The sequence below is a fragment of the Esox lucius genome, chromosome 1, assembly GCF_011004845.1.
Source record: "Esox lucius isolate fEsoLuc1 chromosome 1, fEsoLuc1.pri, whole genome shotgun sequence".
NCBI lineage: Eukaryota > Metazoa > Chordata > Actinopteri > Esociformes > Esocidae > Esox > Esox lucius.
The window spans coordinates 39,562,660-39,590,479 of NC_047569.1; the positions used below are offsets into that span (position 1 = coordinate 39,562,660).

The 27,820-nt window shown below is 44.2% G+C and overlaps 1 protein-coding gene across 2 annotated transcripts; it reads left to right on the forward strand.

The window, feature by feature from the left end:
* The first annotated feature begins 1,866 nt into the window (after positions 1-1,866).
* On the forward strand, positions 1,867-18,508 carry treh (trehalase (brush-border membrane glycoprotein)). Of its 2 annotated transcripts, none has more exons than XM_013135526.4 (16): positions 1,867-2,022; positions 7,592-7,692; positions 9,241-9,388; positions 9,585-9,672; positions 9,925-10,025; positions 12,439-12,531; positions 12,751-12,867; positions 12,977-13,099; positions 13,625-13,674; positions 13,815-14,015; positions 14,319-14,536; positions 15,602-15,713; positions 16,360-16,472; positions 16,599-16,652; positions 16,965-17,161; positions 17,632-18,508. In XM_013135526.4, exons 1-15 carry the CDS (start codon positions 1,943-1,945, stop codon positions 17,118-17,120), a joined length of 1,755 nt encoding a protein of 584 aa, XP_012990980.2. In that variant the 5' UTR covers positions 1,867-1,942; the 3' UTR covers positions 17,121-17,161; positions 17,632-18,508. The 2 variants fall into 2 exon arrangements, with proteins under 2 accessions (XP_012990980.2, XP_012990982.2); XM_013135528.4 differs by having other exon boundaries at positions 16,965-17,057.
* The last annotated feature ends 9,312 nt before the right edge of the window (positions 18,509-27,820 follow it).

The window sequence follows — 27,820 nt, forward strand, 5'->3', positions numbered from 1 at the left end:
TCTGAACATTCTGGCCTTGTTTGAGGTCAGCTGGTCAAGGTTGTTCTGGGACCCCTGAAAAATATACTTGGATGCTCCTTCTGCTTTGGTTCACTTTACATGAGAAGGGATTTCAGAGTAGTTAACAGAATTGCCCCTAAATGCTGAAGATACCTTGTGTACCAAGTTTGACATCCGCATTGTGGGGCGATGGGCTGTGATAATACCACTGAATCTGTTTTCTCATTGGTTGGTACTGTGACCCTTTGTTCTCAAGTCTACAGTGGCCCCAGAATAGGACACATTGAGCTATGGGATGCTTTTTAAGGGTTAATTAAATATGGGTGGGTAGTGGGTGGGTGGTATTTGGGCTAAAATGTCTTGATGTGACTAGATGAGAACACTGGGTCAGGCAGCTGCCTATTTGTTTTTGTTTACTGGCACCGTCAGCCTCTGCCATCCCCAGACTGGTGCCACCTGTCTGTTTCCAAACAGCTTTTATTCCATCCATGTGGCGCTACTTGTGACTGAGTAGGGTCCCATGGTGGGGACTAAAATGCCTTTTGGGATGCGGGTGATTCCTTTTCATCAGTGCTCTGCAGTGATTGGTTGTGGCTGACCCTCCCAGTGATTTGTTTTGTTTGTTTTTTTGACGAATGAGACAAGGAGCATCCTGACTGTTAGACACCCCATTGGTTGTCTTTAAATTGGATATGTCATAACACACCTAGAAATTGTCTCATTCGTCAAGTTATTTCTTTTTTTTTGGTGGGGGGGAGGGGGGGGGCATTTTACTAGCTGCCCTGATGCATCTGTTCCTACCTGCTGGTGTATAGACTTGTTGTCCTGTCCAGAACCAAAACCTATTCTCCCTAAGCTTAAAACCCCTTCTGCACTAATCTGGTTGCCAACTTGTATCACCACCTGTCACTGACGATGCATTGTCAGGAGCTGAAAGCACATCAGTTCCCCGGCTACCTAAGCACCCCCGTGTAGAGCTAATGTGGCAGGAGGGGTGTGGCCCAATGTTGCTGAAACTCCGCCCAGCAGGCACAGAATACAGCCCCTTAAATAGGGATGGGGGTGTAAGCTTTGGCTTGTTTCTGGACAGGGCTTTACGCTGTTTTTGTTAATGGGTCTGTGACAGCACAAAGTCCAGGAGAGTAGGAGAGGACCCCCTAACTGCATCTGAAGTGGCACTTTGTTCATTCCCCATATTGCTCACTTTATTTCAACATGGCAGCACAAAGTGCATTATACCGGGAGTCTGGTGCCATTTTGGAAAGCAGTGGGGATTCTCCTCTGGATGGATGTATCAGTTTTCTTCAGCGTGGGGTAGGGACCCTGGGGGTGGGTTTTTTTTTGGGATATTAATACCATCACAATATCCACTCTAATGTTCTGGGGTGGGAGAAACTTTCATGAAACTGTGCCCTTAAATTTGGAAGAACTTTTATTTTATCAATGTGATGTCTGTTGAAGTAGACCATGTTAATTTGCAAACCAAATTTAAGTGAAAATGAGAACAATTGTTTACTTTGTTGGAAAAAAATCTGGCCTTTATTGAATCAGCGATTTCTCAGTAGAGCTTATTTTAAGAGAGGTTCTGTTGCTGACAAGTCTTGATGGTCCATATGAGGGATTGAAAGAAAGTTTTTGTTTGAAATAAAGCTCACTGAAATTCTTGGAAGTGTTTCCTGTTTTGTTTTAATACCTTTTCTGACTCGTAACCTAAACATTAGTGACGTTATTATAAATGTTATTGCACTGCTTTCAACGGGCTGGTGGTGACTGTTCCTCTTAAGATCAGTACTAACCATACGGATCAAAACTCCAGTCCCGCCCTCCTAGTCCGCCATAACTGCCCTTTGACCTGCATTTTATTCGAGATAACTATCTGGTTTTTCCTGGATTTTTGCAATTAGTGTCCTGGGGAGTGTGGGAGCGCCTCAAAGTAGCTGTGATGTTTGTGTTTCTCTTGACATTTGTGATGGTCTTATGTCCCTTCGGGTGTGGCGTGGTCTTGCCGCCTCCGTGTGACAGGTAAGAGGCTGTTTTGCTTCACAGACTTGGCGAAATGGATAGATATTGAGCTACCGAAAGGTTTCAAGTCCGAGCTTCGATCGCTGTGCTAAACTTTGCTCGCACAGTGGCGTTTTTATGTGTAAAAAATTGGTGGGGCACAAACCATTTCAAAATATAGGATACATGCTGTGAAAGGGGTACATGGGATACATCAGATATGCGATGGGCTGTGAGCGGGGCATGCACTATGCAAAATATCCTGTGAGATTAATGTGTGAAAAAGACGCTCTGCAGCAAGGTAAACTGAGTAGGGCAAAACGACACAGGCTGGTTAGTGGGGTAATAATAGCTGTAGGGGAAGTGTGTAGGAGGCAACGAGCTAAGCTAGGCTGACCGCACACTGCCCACAAGGGGCTGTGTGACGTTAAGCAGAACCAGGTTGAACTAGGAGAGTAAAGCGTGCTAATCAGTGTATGAACAGGTACACATACTGCTTGCTAAAGTACAGTGTTCAGACTCTGTTGGACTGAGTGTCGCTGTGTCTCCAGGTACATGTATCTGATTGTGAAGGGCATATAAAGGTAGGTTGTTTGTACTAAATGGTCTTTGTCTCTTCTCATCAACCACCTCGGGGAAGTGTAGGTATCACTTCAACAATACCAGTAAAGCCACAAAACTCCCTCTTGCTACTGACGTTTATTTAACACAAACAGCTTGGCTCCACAAAACACTTAATGACAGAGCGGCTTGCCTTACCAGGTGTAATACCCGTGGCGTTTTTATATGTAAAAAATTGGTGGGGCACAAACCATTTCTAAATATAAGATGCCAGCAAAGCTACAAATCTCCCTCTTGCTACTGGTCCTGAACACATCAATAAACATCGTGGCTGCGCAAAACACTTAACGACCAGGGTTTCTAGTACATATACTGGAGAGAGAGACCTTGTGTTATTGCTCTCCTCTCTCACACATGTAAAATTACTACTGTCACATTTACAAACTTCAACCAAGCTCAGAACCAATGTGCCTACAGGGCCATACGCGAACAGCAATGCGCTCAACACTACTGAAGGCCACAACAAAGCGGAAAGACAACTTTTTAGGGATACAGATCCATTCTATGACAACATCCTTAATAGATAAGCATGGACACACTGACACTCGTCACCATCTATATCAATCGATCCAGCACAAAAATAATATGACCAATGCATTGACCAGCACCACAAAGGCAGAATGATAAAATATGTTTTCACTCACCAAGGCTGAGGGAGAAAGTTGGCACGGCGGTTCTTCCTCTGGGCAAAGTTTTTGATTACTTTGTGAATTAAGTCATGCAGCTGCTGAATCAGCTGACTTTCGATGGACAACATGGCCAATGTGTTGTGTGGTATTGCGAGTGAAGGTTTTTACCCTCTTCAAGGTGGAAAAGTTCCTCTCTGACTTGGATATCGTCATAGGTGTTATGATCAAATTCAGCAGAGTGACGGTCTCAGCAAAAGCCTCCTCTAGGTTGTTCTCATGGATGGATCTTAACAGAGACAGGGCCGTCTTACCACTGTGAAGCTCAGTTTGGCGGTACAGAGTGGTCAGGCTCAGACTTCAACTTTTCCTTGTTTCCTAGAGGCCATAGTGTCACCGCACAGTCAAGCTCAGATGTAGGGAATGACAGGACAAATTGTGGGAAGAGCGAGCGGTCAACCAGCTTAGCAGCGATCAGGTGGTCACTTTGTCAAAACATCTGCTCCACCTGGGAGATGACTGTGTCGCATGCCTCCATCACCGGCGCTGTGTTGGTTGCTCATCGGCCTGGCTCGTCTGTTCCATCGTGAACGGTGGCAGCCCATTCATCAGTTTGCTTCCGCATATTCTGGACATTCTCCTTGAAACGGGTGAGCGCACTGCTAATCCCAGATGCATTGATGCTCTGTTTTTGCAGAGTGTTTTATAAAACATCAACTTCTGGCATATGGAAGAAAAGTTATTCCAGCAGCTGGAGAAAGGCTTGGTGTTGTGGAAATTCTTGAACTGGTGTATTCTTGGTCGTCCTATACATGTATGAGTGAGTTACTAGTTAAAGATGCCGAGAGGGATCTGGTGTTTGAATAGGAGACATCCTTGACATCCGTGGATTAGAGGGTTACTTGTAAATCTGTATAACCCTTTAGTGTATCTGTTGACTATCCAGACATTGTGTCTCCTCAGGAGTTGAGAAGGATAAGGTGGGGGGACAGCCCCCAAACAAAAGACAGATGGGCAACAACTTACCACTCCCCTTCTAACATTTGAAATAAATACGGATTGTTCATGTCTTACGGCAGAGACTCCTCAGACGATTTTGTTGGTCAGCGTTTGACGCGTCTCTCTTATTTGCAAATAATTAATAAACTGTTAATTGTGCCAAGAGAATTTTGTCTCTGTTTCTTACTCCTTTAAGAGTGTCGATCGATAGAATTACCATCACACTTGGTCCCAGAGTTTTTTTGACAGGCCGAATGCCTCACTTATGGTGGCCTCATCCCATCCTGGTTGTGTGTGTATGTCCTCCATACACAGGAGCAGCGCAGCGCGGTTTTCCCAAACTGAATTGACAGTTCTACTTTTATAGTTCCATCGTACAGCGGGTGGCCTTGGAATGTGTCTCTGTGTTGCCTCAGCAAGTTCCGCAACACGTTTTGGAGCGCCAGAGAAAAGGGTGTCAAAACCAGTTACATCTGCAAAAAACACCTTCAGGATGCTCATCCTTGCTGAACAAAGTTGCTGCAAGGTCAGGTTCAGCTGGTGAGCATAGCAGTGAACAAACTGGGCACGTGGGTATGTCTCTTTCATTAGCGTCTGTACCGCTCGGACGTTTCCAATCATTACAGCCGCACCATCATAAGTCTGAGCGATCAGCTTTTCTCCCAGCTTCCGTGGTTCCAGCACACCCTTGATGCTATTAGAGAGGCAGAGTCCAGTTTTATCTTTGACTTCCAGAAACTCCAAAAACCTCTCTGTCACTGTATTGTCAGGCAACATGTATCTCAACACAACCACCATTTGTGATTTACAGGAGACATCAGTTGTCTCATCTGCCTGTATGGCAACAAATGATATCTCATCCACGTGCTTGGCTATCTCCTCCCTGTACACTTCATACATACAGTCTAACAGTTCATTTTGTACAGTGCTGGATGTCCCTTTGAAGATGAGCTGAGCGTCATAGTGCCTGTGAAATCTCGAATCACCCTCACACACAGTCTTGAAAATAAATCTGAATATTCCAGGATTCAGGGAGTCCACCGACTCTTTGTGACTCCGCAGTGCGGTTTAACATTTTCCACACAGTTTAATACGTTATGATCCGACTGAGAACGTACCTGTTTTCCTCCACCTGTTTGTTATGCTGCTCAATGGAGCACCTGTATGCACTGTCAACTTGGGCTGTGACATTTACCCTTCCAAGTAAGCCCAATTTCACAGCATTGTCCAGATGACTCCCGCTGCTCTCATGTTTTGCAATCCTCTCAGAAAGATCTTCAAATCTATGTAACCCATAGACTGTATATAAAATGGACGACGCCCTTTCGCTCTTTTCTATTGGTGAAAAATGAAGCCGCCAGTGTCCCGATACGGCGCTGACATCTTGGACTTGCGTCTGCGCAGATAGCGATCTTGGGACCAGTTCTGCGCAGTAGTTATGCGCAGTAGCGAGCAGGAAGTAAAGCCGTAAAGCCGCGAAATCAACGGCCCCTCCCCTGTGCCCCGCCCTCACTCTCCCTCGCAGAATGCGCATACCGTAATCAATCGCAAGTCCAAGTACAGTACAACCTTTGCTTGTTAAACCTAGACGATATGTTATAGCCTAACTTACATCATGTTTAACCTTAATTTAGAATAGGCCTAATACAAAAATAATTGGTAACTTCTAGCTAACGATCACCTGCTAGCTATTAACGAGGCTTGTTGTCTTTTAGCTAACGTTAGCTAGCCCATTACATTTATTTACTATAAATTTAACTTACCGGAAAAAAATCAAAGATCGATTGGAAATGCCAGATCGGTTAGCACAATGTACTGCAGAACAACCCATTATGTCCGTGTGAAATTATATCAATTATAGAAATTTAGAGATTAAATGTAAAGCTCCAATCTCCTCAGTCCTCCGAAGGAGGATGGCGCTTCAGTGGCTCCTTGGCTCAGATAGCTGTCAATCAAAGCTGTGAATCACGACGTCACACCACCGTTTTTAGAGCATTAAATAACTAACTAAAAACCAACTTATTTTAAAAACAAACTCTTGAATTTACATTAGCGTGATACAAACTACAGTAAATGACAGAAACCAGCTTCGGAAAAAAGATAATTGAAGGGTAATTTAATTGTTTAGTTGGTCTTGCGTCCCATTGAATAACATGGGGAGGGCGGGGTTTATGACCTATACTGGGACCACTCACCAGGGGGCGATCGAGACGTTTTGGCTTCACTTTTCAGGGCTTGTGCGGCACGCTTGATGTAACCCGTCCTCAACCAAGTACCATCTCCACCAAATCGCAGACATGGAAAACAGAAGAGTGCATTCTTTTGTATGCTAACCGTTAGCCACTTTTTCTGGAAAACACATGGAAAACAGACACTCTCCTGTCTTAGTATGTAAGAATGTGCACCTGCATAGAAGTGGGATTTCTCCAACGATCATACGACTGTTTTAGAAACTCTGTTGTTCTCAAAGAAAAGTTGATCAAGAAAGTAGCATTGTAATCTAGTATTTGATTGTCGATTGTAACAATAAACACAATTGTAATCTATGGAGGAATTTTAGGGACTTTATTAAATAAATATATATATATATATACAGGGAAATATTTAATTAAAATGATAAATAAAAGGATGAATAAACATGTAACATACTTAATGGTGTATTTCTACATTCAACGTTTTCCTATTTCACAATATATTTATTTCATGGTTGCAGCCATTGTGACATGTAATTGAATCTGTCACTTTCACCCATCAAAGTTGGAAGGGTGGGCTCTAACGAATACTGTTTTTTGATTGGTTCACTGTATAATTCACACTGAGTAAACGCCAGAATATTTTAACCTGCCAGGACCGGAGTTGAAGAGACACTTTCAAGGCTGAACTTTGCTTCCTGATTAGGTGCTTTATGACTCCGTATGACTTTTCATACCTGATACGATAGAGCTAAATGTAGGCTATAAGTGAAGTCTGATAATTGTTGTGGAAATTCTAATGAAAAAAAAACAGAGAGACTGTAGATTCTTAAAACATCTAAAGCTTTTGGAGCAGTTAATAACACTTAGCAGAGTTAGGTCAAGAGCTCCTTGTCCAAGTTTGAGCTTAGGCCTATATACACTCAGTACAGCCCACTAAGCTCAGGCCTATATACTCACGCAATATGATTTCATTGTAGTAATAAATTAGTTAAAAGCACGGAGGCTTTTAAACTAACAGTTCGACGCGTTTAAATTATTTTAATTTGATGTACGGTGTTGTTTTTATGTCACTGTGTTGCTGTAATTGAGGTTTACTTGATGCAGGCTATTTTCAGAGTATGTTGAACCTTGTTAAATGTTCATCCTCAGTGAGATCTTCTGTCACGGCGATCTCCTGAGAACCATACAGACTGCCAAGTTGTTTGATGATGACAAGCACTTTGTGGATATGAAACTGAAGTCAAACCCTGGTAAGTCCACTAGACCCTGGTAAGTCCAATAGACCCTGGTAAGTCCAATAGACCCTGGTAAGTCCACTAGACCCTGGTAAGTCCAATAGACCCTGGTAAGTCCACTAGACGACCAGGGCTTATTAGAGATGGTAAAAGGTCTTACCTGTCCACCGTTGAGGATTTCTCACTTTAAAACAGTCAGTTTTTGCCGGACTGCGTAAGCGGAGCCGGCCAAGAAGAGCAAATGTGAGTGACTGACTGACTGACTGACTACCCTTTGTTGAATAGCGTAGTGGTTAGAGAAGCGGACCTGCGAACTATTGGTCCCGCGTTCATATCTCTTCGCAGGCGAAGCCAAGTACGCATTATGAATTGTTCCGTATAGACGCAAACGTCGCTGGCAGTTTGCGGTTATATTACGACTGTTTTGGGTGGATTTTTGAAGTACGCATCCATGCATGTGTTTTGGGTCAGGATAGACAAACATATTTGCTGCCTACAACAGACAGTAGTTACGTTATGGTAAGCCTTAACTGAAACTATACGGTTATATTGTGACTGTTTCTGGCATGGAAAACTTCATCTTCAGTCTCGCTAGCAATTGCTGAATTCTTATGATTATTTCTAAGAAGTTAGTAGATACCAGTAATCCTATTACTGGCTAATAAGCTGTTAAAACAGCCAGTAGCAAAAGCAATATAGTTCATAGAAGCTATGGTGGAGGTAAACTTAATAAGAAATGTTAGTCAGTTTAACACAATCCTCAAAGGAGTCTAGCGACTACTGAAACATGTAATGCCGTGGCGTAGTGGTTAAAGACAGTGCCTCTCATGTGGAAGACCTAAGTTTGAATCTATTGAGAGCAAAAACATTTATTAATTATTTCTGGTAGATTCCACGATTCTCTCGTCTTTTCCCTTGATGAAAAAGTTAGTTATCGTCACCTTTATTGATCGTTATTGTATTAATGTCATTCATGAATGAAAGAAAAAAATATGTTCTTATGCCATGAAATAAACTAGCGTTGGCAGACTCGCTAGCAATTGCTCAATTCTTATGACTATTCCAGTAAGTTAGTAAATACCAGTAAAGCCTATAACTGGCTAATACGCTGTTAAAACGGCGGTGGTTAACTTAGTAAGAAACGTTAGTCAGTTTAACTGTATCAATGTCATTCATAAATGGCCAATTAACTGTTAAAACTGAGGATTTGTTCAAGATGAAGACAAGACGCTGTACTGACACCCACCCAATGTGTAGTTCCGTGGTGCTTAACGACGCTGGGCCTCCCAGATTTGAATTTTGAGAGGGCAACACTTGTTGCCCTCTCAAAACGGCTGAACTAGGCGTGTCTGGTTTCTTGATGAGCCGTTCGGGCGTGACGCCAGCAGAGACCATCCGGCAGGATGTGGTAATAGGCTGTGAAACATCTGTCTCCTGAGGCCTAGTTTGGTAGGCCCAAAGTAAACCTCAGACCTGCGTCAAAGCCATGAAAATGTCTTCCCGTTTCTGTATGTGATAATATTTGGTAACTGCCACCCCAACTCTGCTGCTTCCCGCCGACAGACATTGTCCTGTCATCCTTTAACAACCTGACACATGGGGCTCCAAACATGACCGTCCCGCCATCCAGACTGAGAGAGTTTCTCTCTGCGCACTTCGAAGAACCCGGAAAGGAGTTTCTTTCGTGGTCCCCCCCCGACTGGCACGATAAGTAAGAGCCAGTCTGTCCAGCTTAGCAACGAGATGGAGGGGGCAAATGAATGTGTGTGTTCCCAGTGGCTCTGTTCCCTAAATAGTTCACTACTTTTGATATGCGAATAGTGCATTAAGTTTGGAAATAGGTTGCCATTTGAGATTTAAGTGATTGAGTGTATTCCCTCAAAAACGAGTCTTGTTTTCAACGGCAGGCCCCAGTTCTTGGATGGAATAGCGGACGCTGACCTGCGCAGCTGGGCTGAGAAGCTGCATCATCTCTGGAAGTCTCTGGGCCGAAAGGTGGTCTCATATTACCACGGTTTGGTTCAGTCAATTGCATGGTCATAGTCTGATTGGTCATCACGAGGTTGACACATTAGTACAACCTGTTTACGCGCACACAAGCACACGCACGCACACACGCACACACACACACGCACACACACACTCACAGGTGCTTCATGTTTTGATAGTTCTGTACTTTGAACATGTCTGGTAAAATAGGATCAGTTGAAGTCTGGTTAAGAAAGCAGAAGTGTGTGTGTTTTTCAGATCAGTGAGGATGTTTCGGCCCATCCAGAGCAGTACTCCCTGATCTTCACCCCCCACCCAGTCATTGTGCCTGGAGGACGCTTCAGGGAACTCTACTACTGGTAGGTGAAGCAGGATGGAAGTGTGCAGCAAGAGGCTTCTGCTAGCCCAGAATTTGTCAGCTGGGTGGGGTGGGTGTGTTGAACTATGTGTACTAACTTTCATAATGTTGTTTGTTTACAATGTACAGACATTTGTATGAGCATGTGGTCTTTTGAGAATAAAAACAAGAGGTTTGGTTATGACTGTTATTCACACTCGTGGCTGCCCTCTCATTCGCTGGAATGTCGCCAGATCTCTTCTTCTGCCTGCTTTTCATCTTTGAGGAAGTATGTGGTTTTATTATGCAGAGCCGTCTGCCAGTCCCATGGTGACTCTCCCGGCATGATCATGCCTTTCTCTGCCAGAGACCGAGGTTCAATGCCCTGCTCCACCTCCACCATGGCTCTTCACCTGTCTCCACCCTGCTCCACCATGGCTCTTCACCTGTCTCCACCCTGCTCCACCATGGCTCCTCTTCACCTGTCTCCACCCTGCTCCACCATGGCTCCTCTTCACCTGTCTCCACCCTGCTCCACCATGTCTCCACTTCACCTGTCTCCACCCTGCTCCACCATGTCTCTTCACCTGTCTCCACCCTGCTCCACCATGTCTCTTCACCTGTCTCCACCCTGCTCCACCATGGCTCCTCTTCACCTGTCTCCACCCTGCTCCACCATGGCTCTTCACCTGTCTCCACCCTGCTCCACCATGTCACCTCTTCACCTTTCTCCCCCCTGCTCCACCATGTCTCTTCACCTGTCTCCACCCTGCTCCACCATGTCTCTTCACCTGTCTCCACCCTGCTCCACCATGGCTCTTCACCTGTCTCCACCCTGCTCCACCATGGCTCTTCACCTGTCTCCACCCTGCTCCACCATGGCTCTTCACCTGTCTCCACCCTGCTCCACCATGGTTCTTCACCTGTCTCCACCCTGCTCCACCATGTCTCCTCTTCACCTGTCTCCACACTGCTCCACCATGTCTCTTCACCTGTCTCCACACTGCTCCACCATGTCTCTTCACCTGTCTCCACCCTGCTCCACCATGTCTCCACTTCACCTGTCTCTCTCTGATTCCAACTGTCACTAAACATAGCTGTGTAAAGTTGAATGTCCGCTGTCCTTTAAACAAACATGTATATATATATATATCTACATTGTTTGAGCGGTCACTGGAGTTTCTTATCAATATAATAGATGCTTATACTCTCTGCCCTGCGTTCTGCTATGGGTCAGAGAGAGTGGAAGATCTGGTGGTTCAGTGTTGAATGGTGTAGATACAGCAGATCTAGGAGTATGAGAACAAAGGAGAGCGCTTCAGCAGTGAGAAAAGCCTGTACTACACAACCTCTGTCTCCTGTGATAGACCCGTCTTGTAGCCTGACTGCTTATGGTCGAGGAGATCATTCTAAGAGAGATAGCAGGAGAGTGACAAGATAGCAGGAGAGTGTTTTACAAAAGAGAGACAAGTAAGTTCCTGGCCTGTCGCTTTTGACATCAAATGGGTCATGTGTTGGTTTCTTGAGGAGGGAAGCGTCTCTGTCAGGGATGACAAATGGGAGAAGACATCCAGAGAAGGTCTGGAGCAGGGAGGATGGTGTGGCTTTCAGAGGGCAGGTTATTGGATGATCAGACACCATTAGTTGTAGGATTTAATCCAGACAAATCTAGGACCCAGAGGTTCATGTCGAGTCGGGTTCTGTGTGTGTGGACCCAGAGGTTCATGTCGAGACGGGTTCTGTGTGTGTGGACCCAGAGGTTCATGTCGAGACGGGTTCTGTGTGTGTGGACCCAGAGGTTCATGTCGAGACGGGTTCTGTGTGTGTGGACCCAGTGCACATCACAGGACTGACTGAATGGTTTTTCTTTTAATGCTTTGTAAACCGACTCCTTTATTATCTCCTATGCGCTTTGCATCATTTTAATGTAGCATTGTCTTATGCTGTGTTTTTATGATACATCCGAGTGACCTTTTTGGTTTAAATAAAGTACTAAGTGTGCACGATGCCATGGAAACAATGTTGCAAATTAATAGATCCAGTCACCTGATACAGAGTGCAGATTATTGAATAGATCTAGTCACCTGACACAGAGTGCAGATTATTGAATAGATCTAGCCACCTGACACAGAGTGCAGAGTATTGAATAGATCTAGCCACCTGACACAGAGTGCAGAGTATTGAATAGATCCAGTCACCTGACACAGAGTGCAGAGTATTGAATAGATTCAGTCACCTGACACAGAGTGCAGAGTATTGAATAGATCCAGTCACCTGACACAGAGTGCAGACTATTGAATAGATCTAGTCACCTGACACAGAGTGCAGAGTATTGAATAGATCCAGTCACATGACACAGAGTGCAGAGTATTGAATAGATCTAGCCACCTGACAGAGTGCAGAGTATTGGTAAGGTATGTTTCTTTTCCTCCCAGGGACTCCTACTGGGTGATCAATGGCCTCCTGCTATCGGAGATGACAGACACCGCCCGTGGGATGATACAGAACTTCCTCTACCTGGTCAACAGGTGAGCTGCATCTACCCCATCTATTAGCATTCCTCCCTTTATGACCCTTGATGTCTTGTGTGTTTACATCAGATGGGACTTAAGCACTATCAGACTAATGAATCACTTGCTGGCTGCTCAGGGACCGCCTGTAGCAATATATTCACAGGTGTAATAGGCTGTTAGGCTTTTTGTAATGTTCAAATTTGTTTGATTCTTTTTCTACTCTTCCCTCTCCAGATATGGTTTCATCCCAAACGGGGGCAGAGTTTACTATGAGCGTCGCAGCCAGCCCCCCTTCTTGTCCCTGATGGTGGAGAGCTACTATCAGACCACCAAAGACAGAGAGTTTGTAAGGTACTTAGTATCAGACCACCAAGGGCAAAGAGTTTGTAAGGTAGTTAGTATCAGACCACCACAAGGACATCAGCTTTAGATTATGACCCCAACTGTCTCTATCATTTAGGACTGCTCTGCCAGCCCTAGAGAAGGAGTACCTGTTCTGGATGCAGAACCGATCTGTGATGGTTGAGGTGGATGGTAGGAAACATGTTCTGAACCACTATGATGTACAGGTGGGCCAGCCCAGGTAGGGAACACATCAGCAGAAACCCATCCAATACAACCTGATCTACCACTGTATGGTCACATCCAATACAACCTGATCTTCCACTGTATTGTCACATCCAATACAACCTGATCTACCACTGTATGGTCACATCCAATACAACCTGAGCTACCACTGTATTCTGACAACCAATACAACCTGATCTGCCACTGTATTGTCACCTCCAATACAACCTGATCTACCACTCTATGGTCACATCCAATACAACCTGATCTACCACTGTATGGTCACATCCAATACAACCTGATCTACCACTGTATTGTCACATCCAATACAACCTGATCTACCACTGTATTGTCAAATCCAATACTACCTGATCTACCACAGTATGGTCACATCCAATACAACCTGATCTACCACTGTATGGTCACATCCAATACAACCTGATCTACCACTGTATTCTCACAACCAACACAACCTGATAGCAGTAATGCTGATTTGTGTATTTGTTTTTGGCATGTGTTTTTGTCTGTGTTCTCTTTTCAGACCGGAGTCCTTCACAGATGATCTTGAACTGGCTGAAGGTCTGACAGAGGGTAAATGTCTAATTCCCACATTATAAAAATATGCATCCTGATTGTGAAAGCACTACATCTGCCCAAAGAGGTCTACTTTATAGAATAGGGTCTAGTCCTTTGAGACATGGCTTGTAACTGCAACCTTCTCCCTGTACTAGATGCTGCAGAGAGGCTTTGGACTGAGCTGAAGGCCGGGGCAGAGTCTGGATGGGACTTTTCGTCTCGCTGGTTTGTGGACGGCCAGGGTCAGAACAGTGGTTCTCTCAGAGACACCAGAACCAGTCAGCTCCTCCCGACAGACCTCAATGCTCTGCTCTGTCGCAATGAGAGGACACTGGCCCACTTCTACCGGACACTGGGTAAGCAGAGATGATACTACCTCTTATAATACTTGGGGCAGGGTTTTTCCTTACCAGCTGATCTGACTATGAAAGCAAAACAGCCAATTTAGCAGTAAATACTTGACCCTAGTTATAAATGCTGTCTAATAAACTCTGGGGCCTTGGTTAAATCGTCTGGGCCTTGGTTGAACATTTGGGGCTTTGGTTATAAGTCACTCTGCATAAAAGCATCTGCTAAATTACTAAAATGTCAAAAAGCTAAGTCCTTGCTATTCACTGGCCCTACTATAGCCTCTTACCATGTTGTTATGTTGTTTCCAGGTGATGAGACGGCGGCAGCCCGGTTTGACAAGGCTCTCTCAGCCAGGCTGGAGGCAGTAGAGGCTGTCCTGTGGAACGAGGAGCGGGGGGTCTGGTTGGACTACAGCCTGGTAACCAACACCTCCCGCCCTGCCTTCTACCCTTCTAACCTGGCCCCTCTCTGGGCTGTCTGCTACTCCCAGGACTCCATGGGACAGAAAGCACTACACTATCTGCAGGTTAGTCATTTAGCCAGTTGGCTGGTCCCTAGACGTATCTCTGAGACTGGGCTCATTGCTCTGTGGAGTGGCTATGACTGGGAACTAATAGCGGTTTTTCATTTCCTCAGTTTTTATTAACATATTCAGTGTAGTTCTTTTATTTTCTCTGTGTGTATCAAAATTAATTTCCCCAGGGGGATTCTAAGACTCTAGGCAAGTCAATTGGGTTATGCTAGCAGTGTCTAATCACAACAGCGTTAAAGTCTCGAGGGCTGAATCCCAAACGGCACCCTGTTCCCTTAATAGGATGTTGGCCCAGTTCAGTTAATAAGATATGGGCCCTGTTCACTTAATAGGATGTGGGCTCTGTTCATTCAATAGGATGTGGGCCCTGTCCACTTAATAGGATGTGGGCCCTGTCCACTTAATAGGATGTGGGCCCTGTCCACTTAATAGGATGTGGGCCCTGTCCACTTAATAGGATGTGGGCCCTGTCCACTTAATAGGATGTGGGGCCTGTCCACTTAATAGGATGTGGGCCCTGTTCACATAATAGGATGTGGGCCCTGTTCTTTTCTTAGAATGGGGGCCCTGTTCACTTAATAGGATGTAGGCCATGTCCACTCAATAGGATGTGGGCCCTGTCCACTTAATAGAATATGGGCTTTGTCTACTTAATAGGATATGGGACCTGTCCACTTAATAGGATGTAGGCCATGTCCACAAAATAGGATGTGGGGCCTGTCCACTTGATAGGATGTGGGGCCTGTCCACTTAATAGGATATAGGCCCTGTTCACCAGATAGGATGTGGGCCCTGTTCACTTAATAGGATGTGGGCCCTGTTCACTTAATAGGATGTGGGCCCTGTTCACATAATAGGATGTGGGCCCTGTTCACTTTATAGGACCTGGGCCATTGGGGCTCTGTTCAGAAATTCTTTATTCCCTATATAGGCTACCATTTGGCAAGTATCAAACTGGTTAAGATTTGTAGGTGGAGTTCACCATTCCGCCAGCAGATGGCGCTACATACACATCAAGCAGAATTATGGTTCTCCAGAAGGATGGTTTCCCCTCTCTAGGCAAGCGGCGGTGTAGGGTTTGCCAACGGTGTCCCGACCTCCCTGGTGGGCAGCGGACAGCAGTGGGACTACCCCAACGCATGGCCCCCTCTTCAACACATGCTGATCCAAGGTATAGTGTGCACATCTCCACTTCCTGGAAAAATAAATGATATCTGGTTAAATCCACGCTAACACGTACATTGCAAATGCCCATCCTTGCCTCAGCTTTACACTCGCTGGTGATTTGTGGTTTTTAAGATTTGAATGTATCTTTGAGAAAATTTTGGTAGAAAAATAGCTAAATGGATTAACTTATAGCTAACACTAACATATTTTGGGGAATTCTTAAAATAAAAGTTAAAATAATCCTCCTAGTGACTCTTTAGGACATTTTTTCGACTGATGCCTTCATATGAACATGTTGTCTTCCTGTCAGACCCATACCTTCATATGAACATGTTGTCTTCCTGTCAGACCCATACCTTCATATGAATATGTTGTCTTCCTGTCAAACTCATACCTTCATATGAACATGTTGTCTTCCTGTCAGACCCATACCTTCATATGAACATGTTGTCTTCCTGTCAGACCCATACCTTCATATGAACATGTTGTCTTCCTGTCAGACCCATACCTTCATATGAACATGTTGTCTTCCTGTCAGACCCATACCTTCATATGAACATGTTGTCTTCCTGTCAGACCCATACCTTCATATGAATATGTTGTCTTCCTGTCAAACTCATACCTTCATATGAATGTTGTTTTTCTTTCAGGCCTGTCCAGTCTGCCCTCGGATGAAGCTAAGAAGCTGGGGTTTGATCTGGCTCAGAGTTGGATCAGAACCAACTGGCTGGCGTATATCAAGTATGATGCCATGTTTGAAAAGGTGATTACTATTTGCAGTAGATTTTCCTATGTAGTCATGTGTGACATTAAAATGAACTGTATGGTATGTATCCATCGGTTACACACACTGACACGTCAACACAATGCCTCTATCTGTCTGTCTCAGTATGATGTGAATGGAGATGGCAAGCCTGGAGGAGGAGGAGAATATGAAGTCCAGGTAGCACACAAAAGCACATCTTCATCTAAGCTCTGTATTTTATCTCTTTCAAATGATTTTATCTGTTGGTGTGTGTGTGTAGGTGTGTACTGTGTTTAGCAGGGGTATTCAGATCTTTCGCCTCGAAACCAGTTCCACTGCATGTTTTCATTGCAACCCCCTTATCTGGGACGTATTTAGACCATGGACACCAGATGGGTGCCATTCGTTCTGCGGTAGAACAGGGTGAGATTTGAATACCCCTGGGGTATGGCCTCAGGTGCCTGCATCTGTGCATGTGCCTCATGCTCTGTGTGTGTTTGTGTGCTGTAGTTGGGTTTTGGCTGGACCAATGGCGTGGCCCTCCAGCTCCTGGCCCAGTACGGTGACCGGCTGACCTCCAACAGCATTCCGGATGGCAGCCTAGTGAGTTTCAGCCTCAACATGGCCGTGGCTCTGCTCAATGTGGTCCTGTATCTGTTCCTGTGAAATACAACAGACCAACGGTTGCCTCTAGAACCTGAACTGGGGTGGGTTTGGCGGGGGGAGTGGGTCCTACAGCTCTACCGCCTGAAGAGTGTGTGTGTGTGTGTAACCTGTTCTCACTGCTTGGATCAGAGGATGAACTTTGTAGCTGATATAGAATGGTGGTGCCCACACAGTGTTAAAATTATGTCTTATATTGATCTGACATCTCACATAGTTGTTCACCTAATGTAATTACAAGGTTTATTGCAATAGTCTTCTACAGCTTAGCACCCACTGTGTTAGGAATCATTTACATACAAACTACTGCCAGTCAGATGGGAAACTTTGTGTGTGTGTGTGTGTGTGTGTGTGTGTGTGTGTGTGTGTGTGTGTGTATCTAGTCAGCATTGAAAGCTAGTTCATTCCTTGAGGGTAAGCAGGTTATGCAATATTTAGATTTAACCAGAAGTTCATTTAAATTCCTGGTCAGTTATCTCAGCTGGTCAGTTCAGTGACACAAACTGTCCTCCAGTATAGTACAGTATAGCACACCACTATAGACCGGGACCTCTAGAACACCACTATGGCCCGGGACCTCTAGAACACCACTATGGACCGGGACCTCTAGAACACCACTATAGATCTGGACCTCTAGAACACCACTATGGACTGGGACCTCTAGAACACCACTATGGACCGGGACCTCTAGAACACCACTATAGATCTGGACCTCTAGAACACCACTATAGATCTGGACCTCTAGAACACCACTATAGATCTGGACCTCTAGAACACCACTATGGACCGGGACCTCTAGAACACCACTATGGACCGGGACCTCTAGAACACCACTATAGATCTGGACCTCTAGAACACCACTATGGACTGGGACCTCAAGAACACCACTATGGACCGGGACCTCTAGAACACCACTATGGACCGGGACCTCTAGAACACCACTATGGACCAGGACCTCAAGAACACCACTATAGACTGGGACCTCCAGTACACCACTATAGACTGGGACATCCAGTACACCACTACAGACCTGGACCTCTAAACACCACTTCAGACTGGGACCTGGTTTTTGACACTTAGAGGTAAATTGGATCCTATACCTTTTCAATGCCATATTGGGGGAACATGATCATCAGACCAGATGAATGATGCATTTTCAGTGTCGATCAAATGTCAAAGAGTCGTTCATAACTTGAGCTGAGCGAGTATGGATATTAACTACATCTGTAGTTTTCAAATTGTTCTGTTTTTCCCCCGGGCTGGCTCAATGTAAAATGCACATCCATTAGATGTTTGAGTCGGTTTCATTATTTACTAGAGTAATTGTTTCATGCCAATGTTTAAAACCAAGACATGAATCAAATAAAATGGCAATCCTTTTCACATGTTCACTGTGTGCATAAAGTCCTTCCTATTCTTCTTGTCTCCACATTAACATGAGGTTGGGCATGAAATGAAGTTGATCTGGACACCTTAAAGGTCGTCAGGTGAGAGGTTCCCGGTTATCTGCATCTCAGAGGGAAATGTCACGAGGCTGCACCAAGGCTGCTTAGCATGAGTGCATTACACAGCATGACTGGGCTTGCTGTGAAAGCCCGGCCAATAGGGTTATCCGTGTGGGCTTCTGTCCAATCCGGGTGGACCACATGGTAATGACCAAACTGTCATGGGGCTGTAGACGCCTGACTGGGGCTGAAATAACAGCTATTCCAAAAGAGCCCATAGAGTTAAGGTCTAGCCCCTCTCCTTATCCCAACCAGGGCAGGATAGTGGGGGAGCCTGGTCAAGACCATTGAGCCTGTAGAGGACATTACATTATGAACAACAGCACACCGATGTATGAAGTGTATTGTGTTTGTTGATTTTAAGCTTGGTAAAATCTATAATCCAGTGTAATAAATAGGCTGCGCTAGACTAGTCCGGTATCAACTGTATACTAGGGATGTGCATTGGACCATACTTTACAATCCGAATAGTATTCGGTAAACCAACTTACATGTTTTTACCAAATAAGCGCTACTACATAACGCGCAAAGGACAGGGTGTTGTTCTCAACATCGGCTCAATGACCGTTCGTGTGACAAAAAAGCGACTGCGTGTATGGAGGAAGCCGTGTGGTTGACAGGGCAAAACTACAGAACTAGAAGACTATTAATCAACACACAACATTGAGATTATTGGATGGAAGAGTCAGGAGAACCTAGTTAGCTAAGCTAGCCAGCTATATGCTATTTGATTAACACACCGATTTCGGCACTCTCAACCGCCTTTCGATTCCACAGCTGAACTTTACATCTTCAGCGTTTTTGTGGCCAAATAGTGTTTTGTGGCCACATTTTTTTTGGTGACATTAATTCAGTAAATATATTCCATCTTCCCTTGAATTAGTTGACTTTCATCCACTTGCTAACAGTAGGCTAAGAAGTATATATTGCGTTATTCTGACTGGGCCCGACCACACCACTATCACTTTGATTGAGGAACGTAAACAACAAACAGTGAACAGTGAATGTTATAAAAACGGTATACTTTTTTTTTATGTCATAGTATATCATCATAGGTAAACATTTTAGATTGGAATTGTAAAAGTATTGTGGTTAATTTAATACAGAAATCATGCTTGGTCAAGTCCACTTAACCTTGTTGTTTTCTTGGTTGTGGAAATAACCTCGTTTGGTGTTAGGCACAGACTAGTCTCACAAGGCCACACCAATCTCGTTTGGCCTCCTTGGAGGTCTGGAAATGTGCCTATTAAAATGTTTTCGACCTGGATAGAACACATTTCCTGAAAGTTATTAGTTCCTACCTAGGTTGCAACATATCAGAAAAGAAAAAAAACCTCAATTCTGTTTTGGAAGAACTGTGCTCTATTCACAAGATCGAGTCAATAAAGCAACTTATCTGCTCAAATACTGTTTTGAAAAAAAGAGATGTTTTAGCATGCCTTCCCACAGGCTATGGTAAAAGTTAAACATATCAGGCATGGCCGACAGTCTGCGATTTATTTAAATTGAAAACAGATGATAGTAGTGGTTACTCCTCTGATTTCAATAATCGAGGATCAGGTTTGTGTTCAGAACGCAAAAGGAATCAGGTCAAAATGAGACGAAGGATGAGAACATTTGTTAGGCAAAACTCTTTTGGTACATCTGGAGGTTGAGACTGCAGCGCTACCTCTTTTTGTTCAGTTTAGAATGAGCCTTTTGCCCTCACAAAAGCACTAATTCTTTCTACCTCATCCACAACTCTTTTACACTATAGCAGAATATTGCGACAGGAGCCACACAACGCTTTAGAAAACCATCCATTCAGTGTTACTGATCCTACTGTATATCTTCTAATGCAAGTGTGTAGTCCGGTCGCAAGAACTTTGATTTACCTTGATTTACTAATATGGTTCACCACAAATGCGACCGACATCCACAGATTTCAATGGGGTTTTATTTAGCGATTTTGCTGGCCTCTTCACTTAAGTTTAAGAGGGTAAGCACACACCAACCACATGCCTCATGAAGTTATGTGGAGATATCACTGATTTCCATTCATTTCTTTGCTTTTATTTATTTTCCAGTCTGGATATTCAGTGTACTCCAGGATTTTGAAGCCTTTGCAAAATATGTACAAAAAGCATATGAAAAATTGTATTGCACATTTATTAGAATACTTTCCCCCTGAACAATTTTACCTTTAAGGTTGCATTTCTGTTGCATTTCAAGTGTAATATCATGCCGATAAACCAGTATAATTGTTTTCCTTAGCCTTTTTCAGTCATCTTTTCCAAGAGGTCCAATAATTCAGGGGGGCACTGCAATTGAGGCTGTTCATGCTTGCTTTCACCTGGTAAACTTCCCTTCCTTTGGCTCCCAGGTGGCGAAACGACACTGAGGGTTTTATCTAACACACTGTCAGAGATCATTTAGGAGTGCGCCAGCATTTATTACATTCTCAGTGCCTGTTGTCGGCTGAAGTATAAACCACTGCTTTTATAACTCTGGGCTGCATCTGAAACGCCGCCGTTCCATAACAGTGCTATTTCCCATAATGTCACCCGATTCTCTAATTTGAGGCTTGCATCTGGGCGATGTTTCACGCTCAGGCGCATTGCTGCATCTCTTTAGCTGTAAATGTGTTGTGTTACACGTTTCCGAGAGCTAATCGGTGCTGTGAGGAAGTGAACGGACTGCTGAACCGTGTCGAGGTGAGGACCTGGGTCTCCGAACATTATTAGGCTGCAGTGTACGCCGGAGTGGGAGGAATATGAATGTGAGAAGCGGGCAGCGCTGACAAGACAAGTGTCTCCCAGACATTATCTAGTAGTAAATGCAAAGGTCAGGGGTTATTGAGAGAAAAGCTGTTGTTGCATACAAACCAGGGCTATATGCTGAATGGAACCCACTTCCTTATATATCACACCACTGGAAACCACTTCCTTATATATCACACCACTGGAAACCACTTCCTTATATATCACACCACTGGAAACCACTTCCTTATATATCACACCACTGGAAACCACTTCCTTACATAGCACACCACTGAAAACCACTTCCTTATATATCACACCACTGGAAACCACTTCCTTATATATTACACCTCTGGAACCCACTTCCTTATACAGCATACCACTGGAAACCACTTCCTTATATATCACACCACTGGAAACCACTTCCTTATATATCACACCACTGGAAACCACTTCCTTATATATCACACCACTGGAAACCACTTCCTTATATATCACACCACTGGAAACCACTTCCTTATATATCACACCACTGGAAACCACTTCCTTACATAGCACACCACTGAAAACCACTTCCTTATATAGCATACCACTGGAAACCACTTCCTTATATAGCATACCACTGGAAACCACTTCCTTATATATCACACCACTGGAAACCACTTCCTTATATATCACACCACTGGAAACCACTTCCTTATATATCACACCAGTGGAAACCACTTCCTTATATATCACACCACTGGAAACCACTTCCTTATATATCACACCACTGGAAACCACTTCCTTACATAGCACACCACTGAAAACCACTTCCTTATATAGCATACCACTGGAAACCACTTCCTTATATATCATCCTCTGGAAACCACTTCCTTATATATCACACCACTGGAAACCACTTCCTTACATAGCACACCACTGAAAACCACTTCCTTATATAACACACCACTGGGAACCACTTCCTAAAATAGCACACCACTGGGAACCACTTTCTAATATAGCACACCAGTGGAAACCAATTCCCTAAAAAGTCCAGTAAAATGTCATTTGATATGTCCTAAATCTTGTTAATATCAGTTATTCACACCTTTTAAAAATCTGTACTTTTTGCGTTTCCCAATGGCCTCCTTGTTCTCTACAAATGATTACAATTATTTTGACCAGGGACATCTCTTACTCCAGTCCTCTTCACTTTGGTCATTAATTATATAATCTGTGGATGGACTATACAAGCAAGCGTACAGTAAATGGGACCAGATGTTTGACACCAAGCAACATTATCTTCAGTGCTTTGGAAACATCTAGACATTGCAGGCATATTGGGAGAAGGACAGACATTAAGAATGGTAACAATCAATTGCCCCGGTCCGTAGATGGATCAGACCTGTGGTAAAAGCAGCAGTCTTCAACAACAAGCTGACCTCAAACGGGGAAGGGGAGAGACATTGCCAACTAAGGTTTCTTGGTCCCAGCGACTGCCACAGGCATCTTGGACGCCTGCGAAGCCATGCGAAGAATGCAACGGAAGTGTGCCTTCCCCCACACACTCTCTCTCTCGAGGGAGGGAGGTTTGCCGCAGTCTTCAATTGCCCTAAAATCCTTTGGCAGCCGTTGCTAAGGAACATGGTCGAAACATATCATTTAATGTGATGATATTGAGGAGGGATGTTCAAAGGTATGGGTTTAAGGAAGAATCAAAATGATTACTCAGGTCCTGGCTATGAGTGTCTGATGTCTCAGGGCTTCTCTTCTCGTTCTCCCACTCCTCTTCCTCACTTGCTCTCTGTCCCTCCTCTTACCCCATCCCTGTCTCCTTTAATCCTGTTCCAACCAATTGTTCATAGCGCAGCGTTGTTGTTATTTGCCTTTGGCTTATCATGGCTCATGCTATATTTCCCTAATGATTGAGTTTCAAAACTGGAGGAGACCTCGCTGTGTCCTTGCTTGGATCGCTTTTTAGTTAAACCGGTCAAAGTTTCTTCATCGCTTGGCCTCTTAGCAGAGAGGATTGAGTAACTACAGGGCATTATCCAGAGAGATATGAGATGGCTTGGGGTTATTGATCGGGCTCCTTCCTGATATCTGGATGGTTTCTAATCTATAACTTTGAGGCATTCAGGCCTCTACTGTATCTGCCGTCCAAAAGACATTTTTAAAAAATTTCAAAAGCCAATTTGTTATGAACTAAAGGCTCGGTGAAAGTAGATTTAATATTGATTGATACATCTTATTGATCGATGGCTGCCCTTGAACTTTGGACTGTAGAAAGACTTTTAGCAGGTCAATACCATATGATTACTATATTTCAGCTAATAGTAAGCACATCAATATTTAATGGCACTTCAAAGAGTCCACAAATGATGCAGAAATCATCCTGTCTGGAGTTCTGGAAAATCCGGGTAGTTATTGAAAGTTCCTGAATCACAAGTAATTCTCCATGTTCCTGCAGAGCCAATCTCATACAATGTTCCTCCAGAGCACTGACCACAACATGCAAGAGGACACAATGGTACAGTTTTCCCTCTATAGAAGGACTACATCAAACTGTCTATTATGATGTGGTGTACATCCCAGAACCACCTCATCCCAGAACCACCTCATCCCAGAACCACCTCACCACAAAACCACCTCATCCCAGAACCACCTCACCACAAAACCACCTCATCACAAAACCACCTCACCACAAAACCACCTCATCACAAAACCACCTCATCCCAGAACCACCTCACCACAAAACCACCTCATCACAAAACCACCTCATCCCAGAACCACCTCACCACAAAACCACCTCATCCCAGAACCACCTCACCACAAAACCACCTCATCACAAAACCACCTCACCCCACCATCACTAACCATGACAAGTATGCAAGTATTCCCTAGCTCCCACCCTACGGTCAGGGGAAGTTACTGGAAGCTGAGGTATGTTTCTGGTCAGCGCCTGTTTCTCCCTGGTGCCTTGTCCATTACCGTACCATACCACTGTGTGGCAGCAGAGCTCTATGTTAGGTGTGTGTGTGTTTGTACGTACATGTAAACCTGTGTGTCTTTGCAACTGTATTTGTGTGTGTTGGACATCTGTGTGTGTGTGTGTATTAGTGGCCTTGATTACCATACAGCTATGCGAGTTTGTTCAGGTGGTGACCAGATCACTGCATGGTGCCAGCCAGCCAGTGGGGCCAGCGCAGTGGAGCCAAAAAACACGCCCCTCTCATTTGCAAAACGTGGTAAAACGTCCTTGCCGTTTGCTCATTCCTCTCGGTAACCTTTGGCTGACATTTACGAGGTACCTCACTTCTGAAGAGGACAATAACACCAGCAAATCCTCAGTTGCCTCTTCACAAGTCTCGGAAAACATTGCTGTCGTTGATGCTGTTGTTTTGGTTGTTGTTCTTACAGTTGTATATTTAAAGGTGAAGTAGAACCGGGGAAACAACTGTTCATTCCAACTCAGTGATTTGCCCTCCTATTCACGACAGTTCTTTGTGACAGGCCAGGTGTTATGCGCTGGAAACACTAATTTTCTCAAGGTAGTCAAGGATCAACCAGTGAAACAATACACCCATATGCTTTCATACAAGCTCTTCCTCTGTAAATGCATATTCCAATATTACTGAGAAAATAGAAAATCCAGGAGAGGATGGCATAAACAGTAACATGCAAATATCAAAACAAGACTGTAAACCCCATGTTAGGTCCATCTTTGTTCAGTGTAATTTTGCTGTCCACTGAATGCTCATGTCGGTACTATCACAGCGGTAGAATAATGATTTGTAAGGTTCTGTTTACCCAGGAATCATGTAGACAGCTACACAACAGTACATGTGGGATTTTTAGACTTAAGATGACTCAAAAATCATGTCAGTGGCAATGGTAAAATGTGATTGTTACAGTTCAGTTGACTTTGTAACTCAGTCTGACTACATGGGATCCACTGTAACCTAATTAGACTACATGGGATCCACTGTAATCCTGCCTGACTACATGGGATCCACTGAAACCTAATCTGACTTCATGGGATCCACTGTAACCTAATTAGACTACATGGGATCCACTGTAACCTAATCTGACTACATGGGATCCACTGTAACCTTGTCTGACTACATGGGATCCACTGTAATCTAATCTGACTACATGGGATCCACTGTAACCATGTCTGACTACATGGGATCCACTGAAATCTAATCTGACTACATGGGATCCACTGTAACCCTGTCTGACTACATGGGATCCACTGTAACCTAATCTGACTACATGGGATCCACTGTAATCCTGTCTGACTACATGGGATCCACTGAAACCTAATCTGACTACATGGGATCCACTGAAACCTAATCTGACTACATGGGATCCACTGAAACCTAATCTGACTATATGGGATCCAATGTAACCCTGTCTGATTACATGGGATCCAATGTAACCCTGTCTGACTACATCCTGCACCAACGTTGCTATGCCGAACTGCCATGGGACACTAATCAGTCAAACATAGATAGTAGATACCCAGAATAATGACACAATGGAAGAAGGAATGAAGATATGTATGGAAGGACGGAGAACAGGGGAGGGAGAGAGGGAGGGAGGGAGGGAGGGAGAGAGGGAGGGATGGAGGGAGAGAGGGAGGGATGGAGGGAGAGAGGGAGGGATGGGTGGGTGGTAAAAGATTTGCTTATCAGAACTGCACAGATGGTGAAACAGATGAGAGGAGGGAGGTATAGAATGGGGAGATGGAAAGAGAGAGAGAGGATCACTAGTTTAGAGAGCAGGAGAAAGATAAGGAGGAGAGAGGTTAGGAAAGAGAGGGAATGAGATGGACACTGAGGAACAAAGAGGGACAGATGCTGTTTGGCCAGTTCTATAGTATTTAAGGTTCTAGAGATTTATCAGGAAAAGAAATGGTGCTGTGGCATGCTGGGAAATATAAACCATGAAGCAGGGGGCAAGATGGTGGTAAAGGAGGAGAGGAGTCTGGGGAAGGAGGGAGGAAAGAAGGCAGATGGACTAAGGAAAGAAAGTGAGGAATGGAGGGAGAGTAGGAGAAGGATGTACAGGAGGGAAGTAGAGGAGGAGAAAAGAGAGGCACAGGAGGTAGGAAAGGAGAACAGGGAGTAGAAAAAGTGAATAGAGCAGCATATGTTACAAAGTCCTTAGGGAAGACACACGTCAACAAAGAGGGGACACAAGACGCAGGGAAGGGATTTAAAGAGGGTGGGAGGAGGAGGAGAGGGAGGGGGCTCTCTGCACAGCCAAAAAGAGGACTGGCCACCCTGCAGAGCCTGGTTCCTCTCTAGGTTCTTTCAGGGTTTTTTTTCTATAATTGCATTGCTTGCTTTTTGGTGTTTAGGCTGAGTTAGATTGTTATGGTTCAGTGAAGTTTATCAGAGCCAATTATGGAACTTTGAAGCACAGTAGTGTCATCTGCTGCGACTCTAAACACGGCTCATTCCTCCTCACTCTGCGCCAGGGCAACATAATGACAGAAAAAGTTCATCATTATTCAAAATGCATTCTCAACCAGAAAAAACACTTTAGCATCGACATGTACAGTGAATAAAGATGAGGTAAGAAGGTAAAAATGTGTTTGCATATCCTTTACGTCATTGGTCCATTTACCTGTATAGTCCACTATGTGGTTGAGAACAGACTTGGTACATCATGTTTGACTGTATCATGTTATACAGTCTTATTTTTGACTGGATCATGTTATACAGTCTTATTTTTGACTGGATCATGTTTGACTATATCATGTTTGACACAGTACAGTATGATGTTTAACACGGTACAGTATGATGTTTAACATGGTACAGTATGATGTTTAACACGGTACAGTATGATGTTTAACATGGTACAGTATGATGTTTAACACGGTACAGTATGATGTTTAACACGGTACAGTATGATGTTTAACACGGTACAGTATGATGTTTAACATGGGACAGTATGATGTTTGACACGTTACAGTATGATGTTTGACACGGTACAGTATGATGTTTAACACAGTACAGTATGATGTTTAACACGGTACAGTATGATGTTTGACATGGTACAGTATGATGTTTGTTTTGGTACCATATCACATTCGACGCAGTACAATATCATGTTTGACACTTTGAGACATCCAGGCACATCTCTAAATATGCTGATGGAGGGAGAGGTGGAGGAAGAGAGCCAGGCGCAGATCTCACCTTGTCAGCAGGTCCTTTGTGTATGAATATTGTGTAACAAAGCAAATGAATTAGTCCTCTTGATCCAACGATGATCATCTAAAGTGTTCAGGTTAATTACTACTAGAATGAACACAGGCCCTCCACACGCACTCACTCTCAACCCCCATACCTCCCTGGATCTCATCGCTCATCTCCCCTCCTCGACTTTCCTCTCAGGGCATTCAGACCATCTTGTTAGAGAGGAGTGGGAGAGGCGGGATTTGGAGAGTTGCGGAGACATCTATGTCCTC